We start from the raw sequence: 18,981 nt of genomic DNA, 5'->3' as shown, positions 1-18,981 counted from the left end.
TTTCTTTCTTCTTCCCTCTCTTCCTCCATCTCTTCCCGTTCTCCGTTCCTTATGGCCCATACCAGGGTCTGAACTCAGGGCCTTGCCCATGCAAGCCATTTACCACAGAATGATACATCCTCCTGCCCTGTTGGACAAGAATTCTCAAATTGAAGCACTTACGTGGTGATGTGTGGGTTTGTGTGGACTAGTACTGTCCTTGCGGTGTGGAGGGGCAAAGGGAAGCCATTTTCATTTAGCCGGAAGATAACATGGATGAAGCAATGATTGGTGGGTCTCAGAGCGGTTTCTGAGTAGGGTCTTAAGAGTTTTGTCCTTGAAACTTGGGGGTGGCAGAGCACTATCGCTAAGAGAGGTGCTATTTAATAGGGGACTCAAATGACTCTAAGCTGCTGCTTGGGTAGTGAGCTTGGAAAAGGATCCTGATAATAGGGCTTCCTGTACTTTAATACAAAAAGCACCAAAGGCTTATAGACTGAAGTTGGAAGCACGCTTTAGAATCATTATACCTCACCACTTTTTTTTTTCTTTCTTTCTTTCTTTTACCTCCACTTAACTGTGGGAACATAATATTTCCGCCACACTCAAAATGACTGAAATACTGTAAACCTTTTCAATGCATCCGGGTGGTCGTGTCCCTAGCTCCTGTTAACTTCCGCCACTCTCTGCGGGGCGGGGCGCTCTGCACTTTTCTGCACCTCGCAGCATTCAAGATGGCCCAGCTTCCTCCCACTTTTCATTGGCCAAATCACCTAGCACGAGGGTGGCTGGGACTGGTATTTGACACACAGTTCTTTTGACCAATGGACGAAAAGTAGGAGCCAATGAGGCGCGGGAGCTGGAGACCCTCCCCTGCATCTGGGCGGGCCCTTTGCCTGGGGCGGGGTGGAGCCGAGCCGGAAGCGGGAGGGCAGAGCGAAACAGGAAAAGAAGGGAAGGAGGAAGCAGAGGGAAGAAGAGAGGGAGGAGGAGGGGTGGCGGCGCCGTGGCGGAGGAGCAGGAGCAGGAGGGGGATGGAGAGGAGAAGGCTCCTGGGTGGCATGGCGCTCCTGCTCCTCCAGGCGCTGCCCAGCCCCCTGTCAGTGAGGGCTGAGCCCCCGCAGGTAAGGGGAGGGCGTCTGGGCTAGCTTGGGGGTCTGGGGCGGTCGAGGCCTGGTTGGAGGGGGGGTCTCAAAGAGGTTTGTTTGCAAAGAGTTGAGTGTTTTCGGGAGGGAAGCCCATGGCTAAGGTGGACCAGGTGAAGGGTGGGGGTGTTGATGTTTAGCTAAGGGACACCTGTGACGAGTTGGATGTCAAGAAGGTGGCAGAGGTAATGGTGCCAGGCGACTTGAGGGTCCTTTGAGAGGGTAGATATGGTAGGTGCTCTGGAGGACTCTTCGTGGAGATCGCCGCACACTGGCGCCCGTGGGCCCTATTTCTGCTCCGCAGTAGAGTCCGGAGCCAGAGACTGTGTGCACACCAGTGTGTGCTGGGATCCCAGGTTACTGCACTGGCCCCAGAGGGAGGAGGGCTCAGCATGGTATTTATTACAGGCTGGACAAAGGAAAAGTTCTGAGGGCACCCTGACTCTTATTTTTAATGCTGTAAGGCATAGCACGTTGGTGGGCTGTTGCTGGAGATAAGGTTCTTGGGAGATAGTAGGGATGAAGTAGGAACCCCTCAGGAGGAGGGGCACATTTGAGCTGTGAGAAGACCATGCTGTTAGGCTAGCTGTCCTGGGAAGAAGTCACTGGTGCTGATCTGAGCGAGCCAGCTCAGGGCTTTTGAGCAGAGGGTGGTTCCGATGCCAATATCGGCAGCAAGTGGAGCACCCTAGCTTTTCTTGCTGGGTGGCTTGCTCTTCCTGAGTCCAGGGCCAGATGCCTGCTTACGCTGATCCTAGCTTGGGCTGGCGTTTCGAAACCCTAATTGAAGCGTTAGTCTTGGTGCCAGATTGGGTGGGGTGCTGTAGGGGGAACCGCCCCTCCCCTGTTAAATCTGGCAAAGCTTCTATCATTTTCTTTAGTTTCTTCCCTTTCTTCCCATCATTGTCTGTTTTTCACAGGCACAGACAGCACAGGGACAGCCTGTGCTGCTTAGCACGTCACATCTCGCTGAAGAGCAGAAATGGTTAGCAGAATTCTTACCTTTCCCCTTAGAGCTCAAGGGCAGCCCTTTCACATACGTATCTTATTTTTCTCCTGAGTATCCTCTTTCTGAAACAAAACAAGAAAAACACCCAAAACCCAAAACCCCAAAATAATTGAGTTTTGTTTTGTTTGAGACAGGATCTTGCAATGTAGGTCAGGCAGGGCTTGAACTCTTGATCCTCTTCCGAACTCTGTGATTTGATAAGATTTTTTTTTTTCAAGTAAGCTGAAAGTCACAGAACAAAACCAACAGTTCTAAAGTGAATCACTGTGGCGCTCCGTGGTTGTGCAACCACCACCGCTATCTACTTCCAAAACAGTTGAATCATCCCCAAGAATGGTCCCTATTAACCAGTTACTGCCTGTTTCCACCCCTCCCCGACCCCCAGCCCCGGCCCTTGACACTCACTAGCCTGCATTGTGTCTCTGTGGGTTTACCTGTTCTGCACATCCCTGTGTAATGGAATGCTGTAGTATGTGGGGCGTCTTTCACGTTCCGTCATGTTTTCAAGGTTCACCCACATTGTGACTGAATAATAGTCCCCTTTATGTATATACTACAATGATTTATCAGCTTATCTGTTGGCTGTATCTTTTTTTTTTTTTGTTTTTCAAGTCAGGGTTTCTCTGTATAGCCCTGGCTGACCCGGAATTCACTCTGTAGACCAGGCTGGCCTTGAACTCAGAAATCCGCCTGCCTCTGCCTCCCGAGTGCTGGGATTAAAGGCATGTGCCACCACTGCCCGGCTCAGTTGCTGTATCTTAATGGGGCGGGGGTGGGGGAGGATATGTTATCTGGGAGATAATCTGTGAATGATCGAGTTCATTTTATGATCTTTTCATGTATTCCTCCCCAGGGATGAAGCCCTTCAGTTTTTGACTTTGTTTAGCTTCTTTGTTTTCTTAGTCAAAACCATAAGCTGCCAGGAGAGATACATTTGTCTCCTTGAGAAGTTGCAGCTCTCAGGACTGGGAAAGTTAAGCGGAGGGAGGTATCGGTGGAATAGAATACAGGATAATGAAGTTGCTTTTCTATGTCTGTGGCTGTCTGAGGGCTGTTCCCTGTAGCCCCTGAATCGCCTTGTTAGGGGACTTGATTTAGGAGTGTGGAGCCTTTGGAGGTGGGCTGGTTGTTAGTAGGAACCAGGTCCACTTCTTCAAGGAACAGCATTGGAAAACGGTCCTGCAGTCTGGGGGCAGTGGTGGGGTCTTCAGTGTCAGGCTCTGCTTGCAGCTCACCTGTCTCTGACTTGTTTTCTTATCGCAGTTCTGGCACTCCCAGTGCTTATTTTGGGGACAGGGTAGCTTTTGTACTTTGTTCCGTTTGGTTGGATGCTAGCACTGACCACTGCTGTTGTCTGGTTACATACAGTTCCTGCACAGAGGGAAAGTTTCCGTTACGAGCTGCCTGCCCACTCCTCCCTGGCCTCTCCCGACGTCATCCTTTACACTCTCATGACACCCCTCACCCTCCGAGTCCTCTGGTCCAATCAATCATACCAGATAGCTATGGTGAAATTTGTGTTTTGTTTTTTTAACCTTTGGCATGGAAGTGGCAATATAATTATTAACTTTGAATCTACCACAGCTTGGTCAATTTAGGGTTTTCGTTAGGGTTTTGCAGAGGCAGGGAACATCTGTCAGGGAGCAACCTCAAGTCTTTATTTCTATAGTGACCAGATCACTCGGGTGGCACCTTGATTTCTGGGTAGAGAGTGCTGCGGGTTCCTCATTGTATCTCCCTCCCTGAAATGGACCTGTCAAATACCATCTTTTTTCTGTGTATTTTTTTTTTTTTTTTTGCAGGGTTTAGTGAGGTAAGGCCACAACCACTGGGCCACCTGGTAGGGATCTGTTTTGGAGGAAGGGGGAGTAGGGGGTGCAGTTTAGACAGGGTCTTGTTAGCCATAGTCCTGGTCGGAACTCAATATATTGACCAGGCTGATCTTAAACTCCCTGTGACCCTCCTGCCTCAGTTTGTGAATGCTGGGTCTACAGGTGTATACCACTATGCACATTTGTTGTTCATGCACATTTACTATTATATATATTTAATATATAGTATTCATGGATTGTTTATTTATTTATAGGTGGCTTTTCCTCTAACCAGCACTTCATTGAACAGTTGTCTTTTACCATGTAGACCAGGAAGGTTCTTTTGCCTAGGGACGCCTATAGGTGATAATGTCTATAGATAGGGACGTCTGTGTAACTCTCTCACAGGGCATTGTGACTCAACAGATGGGGTTCCTTGAATCTGAAAAGCATGAAAAAGCTTCAGTTTGCAAACAGGAAGGCCTTGGCATTTGTTTCCTTGGGTTAATTTATGCTTGAGATAACGCAGCTTTGCTTTCTTCCTGGTGCGGACCTAGAGCCAACTAGAGTACCTGACTGCGTTGTTAAGAATAGGCTTTTAATACAAATGTCTGTGTCCAAAAGGTGATCTAGCCAGTGGCCTGGCGCAACCTAAAGATGCCATCCATAGAGTTCTATGCCAGCTTCAGCACTGAGTTTAATTGGGCCCCTGCTTTTTTTGCCACACCCCTCAGTCTCATAGCTTCCCTCCTGTGTTTCAGGTTTTAGTTTAGAACCACTTCTCCATTCCCAGGATGCACACTCCGGATGGACGGATGCTCCATCTCCACCTCTGATTAGTAGGATGCAGGAAGTACCACATGCCAAGGTCCGCCCTCCACACCCTCTCTCCCGTTATTTTGAGGCTGGGTCTCAGGTAGTCCAAGCCCATCTTGAACTTGCTGTAAAACCAAGGATAACTTAGAACTTCTGATCATTCTAAATAGTATTCCAGGGCCGTCACTGTCATAACTTCTTGTAGAACAGTGGGGCTGTGTGGCTTATAGAATCTAGCCCCCGTTTCCTGATTTTCTTAGACTGGTAATTCCTAAGTAAGCATTTTTTGGAAAATTGTTTCCCAAGTTCCTGTAATTCTCCTTCCTGTTGGAATTCAGTTTAACGGACATTTCTGGACCCTAGCAGTTCCTAGGAACTGTCAGAGGTGGAGCAGAATCCCTTACTTCAAGGATCTGAGAATGGGGGCAGGGTAAGACACATATGAATTATAACCCAGAGGGACTGTTCTGAAGTGAAGGTACAAACCTAGGAAGAGGGGGCATTTGACTCTGCTAGGGAGCCAGGGACGTTTCATGGATACATAGGCATTTGGACTGCTGTGAAGTTGGCTGTACAGGAGGGGACTTGGGTCAGAAGTGGACCGGGAGGGAAACTGGAGAGTGACTGTCGGTCATGGAGGGATGGTTTATGAGGAAGCTTTAGTGTAGGTGTGTACAGCGTCAGAATGTACGATCAGCAGGACAGGGAGGCCGCCAGGGTGAAGGGTGAGGATGCTCTTCTGTTGTCTAAGGCTGTGTTGTACAGTAGCACTCCCTGTGCTGTTGACAGTGACTTCTGCCTGGGCTGGGCAGCTCAGTAGCTGCTCACACCTGTGCTGGTCAGCCCTTGGATTTTTGCTAAGATAACGGAGAAACAAAATCTTAATTTTTATTTTTATTTTAATTTTTCTTTTTTTTCAAGATAGGGTTTCTCGGTGTAGCCCTGGCTGTCCTGGAACTCACTCTGTAGACCGGGCTGGCCTCGAACTCAGAAATCTGCCTGCCTCTGCCTCCCAAGTGCTGGGATTAAAGTTGTGTGCCACCACTGCCTGGCTTTAATTTTTTTTTTTTTTTAAATATTTATTTTGTGTATGTGAGTACACTTTTGCTGTCTTCAGACACACCAGGAGAGGACATCAGATCCCATTACAGATGGTTGTGAGCCACCATGTGGTTGCTGGGAATTGAACTCAGGACCTCTGGAAGAGCAGTCAGTGCTCTTAACCTTTGAGCCTTCTTTCTCTCCAGCCCTGAATCTTAATTTTTTTTAAAAAAATATTTATTTATTTATTATATGTAGGTACACTGTAGCTGTCTTCAGACACTCCAGAAGAGGGAGTCAGATCTCGTTACAGATGGTTGTGAGCCACCATGTGGTTGCTGGGATTTGAACTCCGGACCTTCGGAAGAACAGTCGGGTGCTCTTACCCACTGAGCCATCTCACCAGCCCCTTAATTTTTATATATCATTTTTATCATGATATTTTCACACCTTTTAAAACTTCGATAAAGTACAAAGCCAGCCTGGTTTACATCACGTTTCGGGACAGCCAAGGCTGTACAGTGAAGACCCTGTCTCAAAAACAGCAAAAGCCTTCTATAAATTGTCTTATTTTCTCGTGGCCACAGAATCATGTAGCCAAATTACCACTGCTTTCTAACATTTTAGAATATTTCATCGCCCTCAAATGGAAGCCCAAAAGAATTAGTGGTCTCGCCCCATCCCACCTCCCTCCCACCAGCCCTCAGTGACTACCAGTCGTACTGTGTCTCTGGATTTGCCTGCTCTGCACATTTTATAGCAAGTGCAGACTCTGGCTGGCATGTCTTACTGGCATGTCTTTATGGTTGCCCTGTTTTGTAGCACGTATCAGTTCTCTATTTCTTTTTGTGTGGTGTATGTGTGTGGTACATCCCTGTGAGTATATCAGTCTTGTGCCCATGCACACCCGTGTGGGACCCAGAGCCAGGCTGTCACCCCATCTTACTGCCTTGAGACAGTCTACTCCAGCTTGCCTTCCCTGTAGTCACCGGACAACAAGCTCTTGGGACCTGCCTGTCTCCTCCGGCTTGTGCCGGCCTGGTAGGCTCACGCTTTGCCCAGTATTGGTGCTTGGAGTTCTGACTCGGGTTCTCCTGGCTACAGAAAAGTGTTCTTCCTCAGTGAGCCGTCTCCTAGACCCCACGTTGTTTCTCTCTACGGCATGGACAGCCCCATATTTATTCATTTATCAACCATTTATCGTTTGGGCTGTTTCCACTTTGAAGCTATTGGGGGTAATGTCGCTGGGAACAGCGGTAGAGATATGTCTGCGTAAGTGCAGTGTTTCAGTTTTCTCCCACATTTATTCATTTATGGTGCGTGTGCACACACGCATGTGGGGGTGTGCATGGGCAGAGTGGTGTGGAGGTCAGAGGACGGACGACCCGCAGATGTCACCTCATGAGTGACTCCCATTGGCAAAACCCCGATTGCTGGGCTCAGTGGTGCGTGTGTCTTTACCGACTGAGCCTTCTTCATTGACTTTCTTTTTTTTTTCTTTTTTTGGTTTTTCAGAGACAGGGTTTCTCTGTGTAACCCTGGTGATCCTGGAACTAACTCTGTAGACCAGGCTGGCCTCGAACTCAGAAATCCACCTGCCTCTGCCTCTCAAGTGCTGGGATCAAAGGTGTGCGCCACCACGCCCGGCTCTTTTTTTCTTTCTTTTTGATTCAGAGTCTCACTTTGTGGCTAAGATGCTTGCAATTCATGACAGTCCTCCTGCCTCAGTCTTCTCAGTGCTGGGGGTACAAACTGCACTGGCTTATGTTTTCCGTTCTGTGTAGATACCTAACTACTCGGTCAATTGGAAACTCTGGGTTAACTTCTCAAGAAGCGGCAAGACTGCTTTCCAGAGTGGGATGCTGTTTACTTTACCCTGAATGGAACTTTTATTTACATTTACAAAAATGTAAATAAAAAAATCCGTGTAGTTATTGACTACATCATGGGCAGTGAGGGTATGATAGCACCTGCCGTGTGGGTTTGGCACAACCCAAAACTACGGTAAGGTCCTGGGGTCATGGGCTGCGTGGTCAGGCCGTCTGAGTTCCAAATATGACACTATTGGGTGAGTTATTTAATTTCTTGTGTCTCAGTTTATTCCTCTTCAAAATGAGAAGAGCTTTAGCATAAACCTTACAGATGTATGAAGGAAAAAAATACAACATAGAGAAGACTTCCAGAATATGCTTCGTGGTTATTCTTGGCGGTCCTTGGAGAGAGCGTTGTGTTTGCACGTTAGTGGCAAGTGGCTTGAGGGACTGGATGTCAGGAGTGTCACTTGACTTGCTGGAGTCTATTGTGTATGTAGAGCTAGGCTTTCCTCTCAGTTATCTGTGTAGACCGCTGTTCATGGTGAGTCTGAGTTTAAAACGGATTCTCAAGTCAGGGTCGTTCAGCCTCCTCCAGAGGATTTTTGTCTGTGTCTGGAGACGTGTTGAGAGTGTAGCTGCCATGCCACATGTGGAACCCAGGAGTGCCCTGGCTATTCCACACCGCTCAGGGTAGCCTCGAGATCAGGGATTGTCTGGCCTGAGGTAGGGAGCCCTCTGGTTTCCAGCATCTGCTGTTTGCAGAGTTTGAGGTCAGGCCAAGAGGAGCAGTGTGTGGGTTGCATGACTACAGACAGGTCTTACTGACTTACCGAGTTGTTTATTCGTTGTTTTGTGCGTGCTTGCCTGCATGCTCACACAGGTGCGCTTGAGAAGTCAGAAGACAGTGGGACTGGTTCGGGCCTACCAGGTGAGTCGTCCTTCCCAACCTGCCGGAGTTCTACATGGGGCAGCTTAAAGCACTAATGTGCTCCCAGCCGGTGCCCTCAGTGATGACCTTCACCAGCCAGCTTTGTTTTGTCAGCCAGCATCAAACACTCAAAACTGTCTCTGGTTTCTGCTTCAGTGAGCAGGTGATGCCCCCACCCCACCCCCTCACTCACCCAGTCTTGAACTTCTCTTCCCTCTTGCTTTGATCTACCTTTGTGGTTTTGGTTCCAGACCATAATTTGGTTTTACCCCAATGAAAGCCCAGTGGCCCGTTACTTCCTTCTTAGTGTCCTCCAAGGTCCCATAACCAAGGTGACGCTGAGTCGTGTTTTTACAACTTTTTCCTTTCCCCACTCCAAGGCTTGTCTTGTCTTTGGCCATAGGATCGCTGGTTTGTTCTCACGCACATTTCACTTGTGGAAACCTTTGAGTGGTCTTGGCTTCTGCTTCACGGGAGGCCAGATCTCCTGGGTTTAGACTTAAGTCTAATGGCGAGCCTGCGGTCAGGCCTGAGGATGCAGTTGGCCTGTGTTTGGAACCTGCAGGCAAGTGTTTATGGGTGCTCTGGACGCCCTGGATAGCTTTGGGTTCAGAATTCCAACTGCTCTCTGAGTGTCTGGCCACCTGTACCCCTGAGAGGATGTCTCCCTTGCCTGCCTGCGTTCTTAGCAAGAAATTGGAGAGTCGCCTGCAACCTGCCTTTTCCATCTGTACCACTGGGGCCTGATCAGGTTGGCAGGGACTGTGGTAGCTGAGGACCTGCAGCTTGGCTGTACGGGTGCTTTTCAGTTCCACTAGGTGGAGCTGAGTCTGGCCTGAAACTTACATGGGGTGTGGGAACCACAAACAGATAAATCCAGAACACTTCAACTTGGGAGGTCGAGAAAGGGGAAGAGAATCCATCCATGCTGTTGAGCCCTGTGGCTGTTGAGCCACTTTTGGGTATTCCTAATGTGGGGATTAAAGTAGGTCACCTTCTCAGACAGCCAGTCCTTGCAGGGGGTAGGGTTTGGGGACTCTGGTTACTGGGTGACATTCTCTGCTTAGTTTTGTTTACTTTTGGTTTTCTTCTTCTCCATACTACACTTTCTTCTTCTGTGGGAAAATAGACGAGTGAGGTGTGTGTGGGCGTGTGTGTGTGTGTGTGTGTGTGTGTGTGTGTGTGTGTGGTTTTGTTTTGAGACAAGGTCTCACTGTGTATCCCTGCCTGTCCTGGATCTCACTGTGTAACTATGTAGACCAGGTTGGTATCATCAGACTCAAGAGCTCCACCTGCCCCTGTGTCGTGAATGATGGGATTAAAAGCCTGTGCCGCCACCCCAGGCCAGCACGGTGAGCTCCCCGTGGCGGTGCCACAGCTGGTTTGATTCAGAAACGAGGGAATTTTTATAGACTTGAACTTTTCACAAGTTGTTTTGGAGAAGGTGAAAACAGAGCATAAGCCAGCACAAGAATCTTGTGGCCTGGAAGGGCGGGTCCCAGAATACAGTTACAAAAAAACATGTCTATTTTGATTTTCAAATATCCAGCAAGAAGCGTCTTGTGTTGTAACTCTCTTATTCCAAGCTCTTTCAGCTGGAAGCCGGCGGTCCTGGAGACATCACTACACAGCGAAAGTGGTCGCACTGTGTACATCACTACACAGTAGTTTTGGGGCGCCATCCTCCAGATTATCTTGTTCATCTAAAAATTTTTGTTTGTCTTGAGTCAAAGTCTCTCTCTACATAGCTCTGGTTGTCCTGGAACCCATTATGTAGACTAGGCCGGCCTAGAACTTAAAGAGATCCGCCCGCCTCTGCCTCTCAGGCACTGGGATTAAAGCCGTGTGTGTCACACATTGTCTGCCATTGTTATGAGCCTGTGCTGTTTTGTGGAATTAAAACCATCAGTATAAGAAGAAAAGGTCTCAAAGCTCAGAGGGAAGCATTGGGTGCTCCCAGGGAGAGTAAGGAGGATGGCAGCCACAGCCGATTTCCCCCCTGAGTTCCACTGACAGTCTGACTAAACGCTTACAACAGGGGACTCAGTGTGGTTCACATGGGAGCACAGCTACCCTGTGGCTTTCTGCACCAGGACTCAGGGCCACTGTAGTTCTTTGGCACTGGAATACAGAGCTGACTAGGGTGAGTAGGACCCAGCCTGTCTGCTCCTTTCTCATCTGAGTGTACAGATCATCTTGCTGTCCTTACTAGTGGTGGGAACAGAAAACCCGTAGCCGCCCACCTTGGCATAGGCCGGCTGCAGCTGCCCTTCTAACTCTCCCAGCTTTGAGAGACCTTTTTCCTTAGACCGATGATTTTAATTCCACAAAATAGCACACGCTCATAACGATGGCAGATAACACAGGAATCTTATTTAAAGCAAAAAATGGAAGAGTTTGGTTTGGTATCTGTCTGTCTGTCTGGTGCCCTCTCTGCCTCTGCTACATATTGATAGCTTTGCATAGGAAGAAAGGAAGGGCCAGAGACGGCCTTGCTGAGGGAGTGAGGGGAGCCTGAGTGGGTGTTAGCGACTTAGCTGTGGTAGTAGAAGCCAACCTCCATAGCACCCGCCTCACACTTTTTTCACATGTAAAATAATTTTCATAAATAGTGATTTATGTATGTTACGTATCATTTATGTAACCAAGTTAGTGGTGTGGCTGGGGATCCAAACTCGGGTCTTTCTGCTTACAGAGCACACGCTCGACTCACTGAGCCATCTCTCCAGCCTTCTGGTCTCTCAAACTGCCTGTATCCTGTTGCTTCATCTGACCACCCTATAGAGTGACATGTTTCTTTCTATGTTTTTGGATTCCTGGACATAGAATGGAGAACAGTAGGGCTAGCTATATGACACATTTAAAACGTGGGGTCTAGGGCCACATTGCTCTCCAAGTGTCTTGTCTCCCTGTCTATTTATATTGCCACCAGCAGGGAATCCATGGGCACATTACCTCCGTGTGCAGGAGAAAGGCCCACTTCTTCACCTGTTTCTTCCGTGTGCCCCTGTGGACAAGCCTCTGACCCCTAGTGCTGGCAGCTTGGGGCAATTTCAGTCAGCTTCCTCAGAGGCCTGCCCTATCTTGTTTGCGTAGCTTCAGCCTCCTTCCTGTCTGCAGTTCACAGTTCCCATGAACAAGGACCAGGGTTACTCAAGGACAGCAAGCTTGTAGTTGAAGGCTAGGCAAACTGGCCTAGGTGCTAAGGAAGTGGTTTGCGGTCCTTGGATGGTGTGAGACAGGTAGTGGGAAGACAGTGGAGGCTCGACAGTGAAGGCTGACTCTAGTTGCCACAAGTCTGTCATGTGTCCGTGTGCTCCCCTCCCTCCAGTATGCCAGCGAGGCTCTCTCTGACCCCCTCTCTTTTTCCCTCCTTCCCCTTTTTCCTTCAGAGTTTCATTTCACTCTTGGCCCAGGCTGGCCTCAAACTTGAAACGACCCTGTAGCCTCAACCTTCCAAATCTTGGGATTATAGGCATGAGCCACCTTGCCCGGCTCCAGGCATTTGTGTGTGTGTTCTCATCAGAGATGTGAGGGCACTTGTCATTGCTAAGATGGCAAAGCAGCTGTACCTCGCCTTCCGTGGAACTTTGAGCTACTTAGTTAACTTGGTTTCCTCATCTATAAAATGGGATAGTTCACATGTTGCTTCTAGTTATAGCGGGAGCTCTTGCCACACAGTAAATGTGCAGTGTTAGCCTTCCTTTGGGGAAGCCTTGAGACTTCGCTATTGGACCCAGGAGTTGTTGATTTCAGTGGAGTACCTGGGGGGTGGGGTAGGGTAGGGAGGTTGTCTCTGTGAGCATCATGACCAGTAGAGTAACGATCCGAAAGAGGCAGGGAAGTTCAGTGCAGCATGACCCAGTAGCTGGTGTGGATTCAAACCTGGGGAGTCTGACCCACAAGTAGTTTATTTCAGGCATACATAAGCACAGCACGAGGTAGTGGGAACTTTGCTGATGCTAATTAACTCAATCCCACGTGTACAGTAAGGGTTAAGACATGACTATATCGGAACTCTTGGACCTGTGACATCTCCCATAAAGATGGATTCTATATAGATTGACTACATGTGACTGACACCTTCCGTGAGATAGGTTCTATAGATTGACAGGGTCACAGTCAGGGTCAGTTGGGGCCCCACAGATCCTGCAAAGGTCACCAGGCTATTAACCCACTCCCAGCCTCTGGGCTGCTAACAGGTTATATTATATCGAAGGGACAACTGTGTGTTAACGTTCCTGATTCCTTTAATGCTTACCCTTGAACACGGGGACCTCAGTGAGCGCCTTCCGCAGTGGAGGAATTAAGAACGTTTGGTTAACTCCTAGTCCCCAAGGCCGGTGCCTCTGGTTCATATCCCACGAGAAGTGTCTCCCAGCATCTGCCTGCTTGCTTTATTTATATCTTAGAGATAGGGTCTTCCTATATAGCCTAGGCTGTCCTGGAACTTGCTCTGTATCCCAGGTTGGCCTCTGCAGTCCTCCTGCCTTAGCATCCTGTGTTCTGGGGTTATAGGTATGCACCGCCCAGCTGACTCACGGGCAACTGTTTCCTAAGGATAATAGGGATATTTTTTATGTTCTTAGGCCTGACAAGCTCTATCTCAGACCACTGGCGCAGTAGATGCAATCCTTTCTTGTACTTGGTAACCCTTCTTGCGTGGAGAGAAGAATGCCAGGTCACCCCAGTGGGGAACGGGCACCGTGTGACGGGAGGGAGCATGCTCATGTGGTCCAGTTTGGCCGTAGTGCTGAACCGTGTGAACCTGTCAGCTCTCTACTTGTGCTCTGTTACACAGAGGTGAGGTGGGGCTGTCTCTGAAGAACAGCTTTGTTAAGATGTCATTCATAGACTGTGAATCTATCCTTTTCGGGGATGTGATTCTGTGGTTTTCAGTATATTTTAAAAATGACTTAATATTTTTTGTTTTGTGTACAAATAGCTAGCACAGTCTCTTTCATTGAGTGGATGTCTTGACTAATAGCTCAATGATACCTGTGTCCTTTGGGCACTGATAGGAACATTGCCAGTACATATTCAGTTCGTGTTCCTCTCCTCTCCTCTCCTCTCCTCTCCTCTCCTCTCCTCTCCTCTCCTCTCCTCTCCTCTCCTCTCCTCTCCTCTCCTCTCCTCTCCTCTCCTCTCCTCTCCTCTCCTCTCCTCTCCTCTCCTCTCCTCTCCTCTCTCCCTCCCTCCCTCCCTCCCTCCCTCCCTTCCTGTGTGTGTTTCCCTGTTTGTGTGTGTGTGTGTCTGTCTATCTGGGGTCTCACGGTGTAGCCTTGGCTGGTCTAGAGCTCAGTATGTAGACCAGGCTGATCTTGAACTCACAGAGATCCACCTGCTTCTGCCTCAGAAAGAATGCTGGGATCACAGGTTTGCAACTACCACTCCCAGCTATTATTTAATTTAAAATTATATATATTTTTATTCTTTGAGGACTTCATACTCAAGGAAATACAGTATCAGCTCCCATTTTTCCCTCTCAATACCCTGATACCTTGCGATTTATTTTGCATTCACCAGCTGATGGTTTAAAGCTGTTTTTGTTTTGGTTTTTTTGGTTTTTTTTTTTGTTGTTTTTTCGAGACAGGGTTTCTCTGTGTAGCCCTGCCTGTCCTGGAACTCACTTTGTAGACTGGGCTGGCCTCGAACTCAGAAATCCGCCTGCCTCTGCCTCCCGAGTGCTGGGATTAAAGGTGTGCGCCACCACCGCCCAGCTGTTAGAGCTGTTTTGAGCAGCACTGCAATAAACATTGCTATATATGTGTTTATGTAAATTCTCAAAGCTCCTGGCATATAATCTGAGTTGCTGGGTCCTGTGTTGTTGAGGTAACTATGTTTAACTTTTGAGAGCTGGACAGACTGCTTGTGAAACAGCTGCATCTCTTCACACCCCAGCAGCTGTAGAGCAGAGTTCTGAAGTCTCTCATTACTGCCCAGACTTATTAACGTGGGGGTTCTTTTGTTTTGTTTTGCTTTACCATGGCAGAGAGGGTATGACAGTGTCTCGGTGTGGTTTTGATTTACATTTTCCCAGAGACGAGTGGTGTTGACTTTTGCTGTTTGTTTTGGTTGACTGTTTGGGGCACTGGAGCTAGGTCTCTACATTTTTTACTTTCCCAGTGCTGAGAATCACACCTAGGCTCTCACACATGCTGGGCAAGCATTCTGCCACGGCCTTTTTCATGTTCTTAATTTGAGTCTTTTGGAGGAAAACTTCCAGTCTTTTGCCATCTTTAAGGTCCTTTATCTGACAGAAGGACAATGGTTTTGTTGTTGTTGTTGTTGTTGTTTGTTTGTTTGTTTGTTTTTTGATGACAGGGTCTCACTGTATAGCCCTGGCTGTCCTGGAATTCACTCTGTAGACCTGGCCTCCCTGGAACTCACAGAGATCCACTTGCCTCTGCCTCTAGAGTTCTGGAATTAAAGGTGAGTATCACTGCCCGAAAAAACAACTGTTTTTTTTTTTTAGAAAGATAAGAACTTTGTACTCTGTATAGCCGTTGTACCCCTCCCATCCTACAAAAATGGACAGTCATTCCTTTGTGTTGTCAGAGAGGATCTTGGATGTGAGATTTTAAGAGCTAGGAGTAACAATTGTATTACAAAATTGAGCCTGTTGTAAGAATTTTTCAGTTTTCATTCAGTAATGACTTCGAACTTTTGAATCCTATGGGTATCAAAAGTGTTCCTCTAACTTCAGTTTGTCTGTTTGGTTTTTGTTTTGTTTTGAGACAGGGTCTCACTATGTGGACTAGAACTCTAGAGAGCTAAGTGCTTTAGCCCCTCAGGTACTGACTGGGATTAAAGGTGTGTACCTCTCTGCCCGGCAGTGGTTCAGTTTCACCTAAGCAGGTCTAGGAGTATTTTAACCCTAGCGGGCTTTCCCCTTCCCCCAAACACCTTGCTTTGTTATTTCCTTTGCCGCAGACACCTTTGCTCACCCTTTGCTTACCCTGTGGTGTGAACAATTAACTCTGGGCTTCCCCTTCTATTGCTGGTGTAGAAAGGATTTCCTGTAGAACCAGACCCTTATCTGAGATTTCACAACTGTTCAGAGAGATGCGGGAAGCTGAAGAGAACCCTGGCAGCAGCTTTCCCCTCTTTGGGTCATACCTCTTGGCCCCTTGTCTGCCTTACCGTGCCTGCCTTCACGGTACCATGTTGGACATTTCCCAGTATGGGAGCCACATGGGCCATGCTGCTGAGAGACAGATGGGACAGAGAGACAGCAGAGATGATAATTCTGCTGTGAGCACACGTTCAGAAGGGGCTGCCGGGGGGCCCGTTGTCCCCCCTCTTTTTTCTTTAGATTGATTTATTCTTACTTGGTGTGTATGAATATTTGCCTGAATCTACGTTTGTATACCAGGTGTGTGCCTTGTGCCTGCAGAGACCTAAAGAAGGGGTCAGATACCCACACGGTTGTGAGCCACCATGTGTGGTTGCTAGAAATTGGAACCAGGTCCCCTGGAAGGACAGTCAGGGCTCTTAGCCCGTAGGCCATCTCCAGCCACATTGTTGTTGGTGGTGTGTATGTGTGCTGTGTGTGAATGTGCAGGCACACTGGTGCATGTGGAGGCCAGAGGACAGTTTTCAGCAGTCGATTCCTTCCTTCCAGCGTGGATTCCATGGATTCAACTCAGGCTGTCAGGCTGGTGCGATGAGTGCTGTAGCCTGCTGACCTGTCTCATTGGTCCACAATTCTTGATTTTGACTAGACTCAAAAGTAGATGCTCTCAAAGTGAGGCTAGCCTGCACCTCTTAGACTTCAGTTTCTAGTGTCTTTCTTTACCTTGTTCTCTTAGCTGCACACTGAGTGTATCTTGTCTCCTCACCCTTAGTTTTCTTAGTACATTCATTCTCCAGAGAAGCACGCTGGTGTTAGCATCGTAGGACACAGGAGTCACAAGATGCTTGTCTGAGTTAGGGTTTTACTGCTATGAACAGACACCATGACCAAGGCAAGTCTTATAAAAGATAGTTAATCGGGGCTGGCTTACTGTTTCAGAGGTTCAGCCCATTATCATCAAGGCAGGAGCATGGCAGAGCCCAGGCAAGCATGGTGCAGGAGGAGCTGAGAGTTCTACATCTTGAAGGCTGCCAGCGGAATACTGATTTCCAGGCAGCTAGGATGAGGATTTTAAAGCCCACACCCACAGTGCTACGCCAAGGCTAACCAGGCCACATCTACTCCAACTGGGCCACACCTTCCAAGAGTGCCACTCTCTGGGCTGAGCACATACAAACCATCACAACGCTGGATCCTAGACTTTGGTCCTGGGCCTCATACCTTCTTTGCTTAAGGGTTTTCTGACAGTATATTTGGTAGGTATTATCACTTTTAGAAAGATAAAGTTTGCAGATTCTGCTATCTTTCTTGGCCCCAGACAATGATGCATGGCTGTATCTGTCAGTTCAGGAGTGCCCAGTTCCCCCCACCCCCCAATCAAGTTGAGACCACTCAGATCCACTTTGACAATACATCGCCAGATTCCACTTTGTGTCCCCAGTTCCCTGTGTGCTATAACAGGAGTGCTCCTTACTCAGCCCCAAGTGCATTTGGCTGGGTTTGGACCACACCACGCTTCCATACTTCACCCAGAGCATCACTAGCAGCTTGTATGCAGGCACTTCTCATCCCAAGTATGAAGTTCAGGGCTGGGGAGGTGGCTGATGGTTCAGAGCATTTGCTGCTCTTGGAGAGGACCTGGGTTCATTTCTAGCACTCATATGGTTGATCACAACCATCCATAACTTTAGTTCCAGGGGATCTTATGTCCTCCAATCACCTTCCTGCGCCCTAGGCACAAATATTACACACATACATACATACATACATACATATGTGTAGAAATACTCATACACACCAAATAAATAAATTAGTTAATTTTTAGCTATGAAGATGAAGTTCACATTCAGTGTCCACTTAGTTTCTGACAGCCAGCATCTGGGAAGGAATTGCCCAGTGTCGTTCTGATGCAGGCTCACGCAGGCTCTTAACTCATTAATCACAGCAATGCTAGCCTGGAAGCTGATAGACATGAGCAGGCCCAGAGCGGTTAGCCGGTCTAGGCTCACGAGTCTGTGTATTGCAGTGGCTACCATCATGAAGTGCATGTCAGAGCTTGACAGAGTCTAAAAGGCGAGTCTCCTGGACGTCAGCCCTTAGAGTTCTACCAGGAGACCTCCGTCCCTTCTATCGCTATCCTGGACATCTTCACACCTTCGTTGTGCCCTTCTGGCAAGTGGGGAGAGTAATATCCTGAAATAGACATGAAAATGGCTTATAAATTTCGTCTCTTTTGAGTTGATTTTCTACATTTTCTTGGCTTGCTTAAGTTCTTGGTCCCTGGGTGTGTCTCCTGTTTGGGGCACTGTTTGGAGCACAGCGACCTTGGAAGAGTTTTGTTTCTTAAGATTCTGGCACTCACACGGTGGCTCACAACTGTAGCTCCAGTTCCAGGGCATCCGATGCCCTCTTCTGTGCTCAGTGGGCACATACGTACATGTAGACGAAATAGACACATTTAAAAAAAAATACACTTTAAGCTCTGGGGGGAGGCCTGGCCCTGCCTTTCCCCTAACTTGGACCCCGGATGAAGGCGTTTTTGAAGTGTATTGGAAGCATAGGGTTCAGGAGTTGCCGTGACTGGACATGGAGTGAAGTGGGGCTAAGCATCCCTTGCCTGTGGCGCGCTGTCCTCTTGAGTTCCGCTACCCTCTGTTCTCACCCACTTGGCTTCGCGGCTGGCTTGTATACTCTCACAGTCTTACAACCTGCAGGCTGGTTGCCTAAATGCTCTCTCCTGGCGTTTTTTTGACCACGTAACCTTAAATCTAGAATAGGTTTGGTTTCCTCCTAGACAAAGGGCGGAGGGCTGGCGGTAAAGGAAGGATCCCCGAATAGATGATTAGTGTAAGATCCAGGAAGGGAGGGGCACAGTGCCTGTAAGCTGTGCTTCCAGTTTGTTCCTGTTTAATCTCACCATCCTTCATGCTGCCCCCAGGCATTGCTGATGTTACCAACCCGGAGCTATGAGACCGGCTGAGTAGCTGCTCCCTATTTCCCATAATCAAAAAACTGTGTGAAGAGGTTAGCTCGTGTCCAGGTCCTCCCTGGAGAAAGGGAGTTTTGTCCCTGAGATGGTTTAAATACTTGTAATTCCTCAGCTGAGAATTAAAGATGAACAGATTGTGAGTGAGACACAAGGCCGTTTGGTGGACTACAAGTCTGTAGTCCTTGCACTTGGGAGGTGGCCGGAGATAAAGCTCTTTGTCTGTTAAGTTGCAAGTTTGAGGCCAGCCTGGACTACAGGAGACTGACCGTCTCAAATAACAATAACAAAAGGCACACACAGGAGGGTTTCCTAACCCCTTCATGAAGTTTCTCGAACCCGAGGTCAGATTCAGGTATTCTCCCGATCTTGTACTG

At 48.2% G+C, this 18,981-nt stretch overlaps 1 protein-coding gene across 3 annotated transcripts in view; it reads left to right on the top strand.

Annotated features, from left to right (window-relative positions):
- Positions 1 to 927: 927 nt before the first annotated feature.
- Positions 928 to 18,981, top strand: part of Wbp1l (WW domain binding protein 1 like) — a 59,378-nt gene continuing 41,324 nt past the window's right edge. For 2 of the 3 annotated variants that reach the window (XM_021151210.3, XM_021151211.3), the window contains exon 1: positions 928 to 1,103. In XM_021151210.3, the coding sequence (XP_021006869.1) occupies positions 1,014 to 1,103 (90 nt within the window). In that variant the 5' untranslated portion in view covers positions 928 to 1,013. Of the gene's footprint in view, positions 1,104 to 8,495; positions 8,544 to 18,981 lie in introns of all 3 variants that reach the window. The other variant, XM_021151209.3, reaches the window with a different exon arrangement.

This window comes from Mus caroli, unplaced genomic scaffold (genome assembly GCF_978045245.1).
Source record: "Mus caroli unplaced genomic scaffold, Mus_caroli_1 scaffold_20, whole genome shotgun sequence".
Lineage (NCBI taxonomy): Eukaryota > Metazoa > Chordata > Mammalia > Rodentia > Muridae > Mus > Mus caroli.
This window is presented reverse-complemented; position numbering and strand designations above follow the sequence as displayed.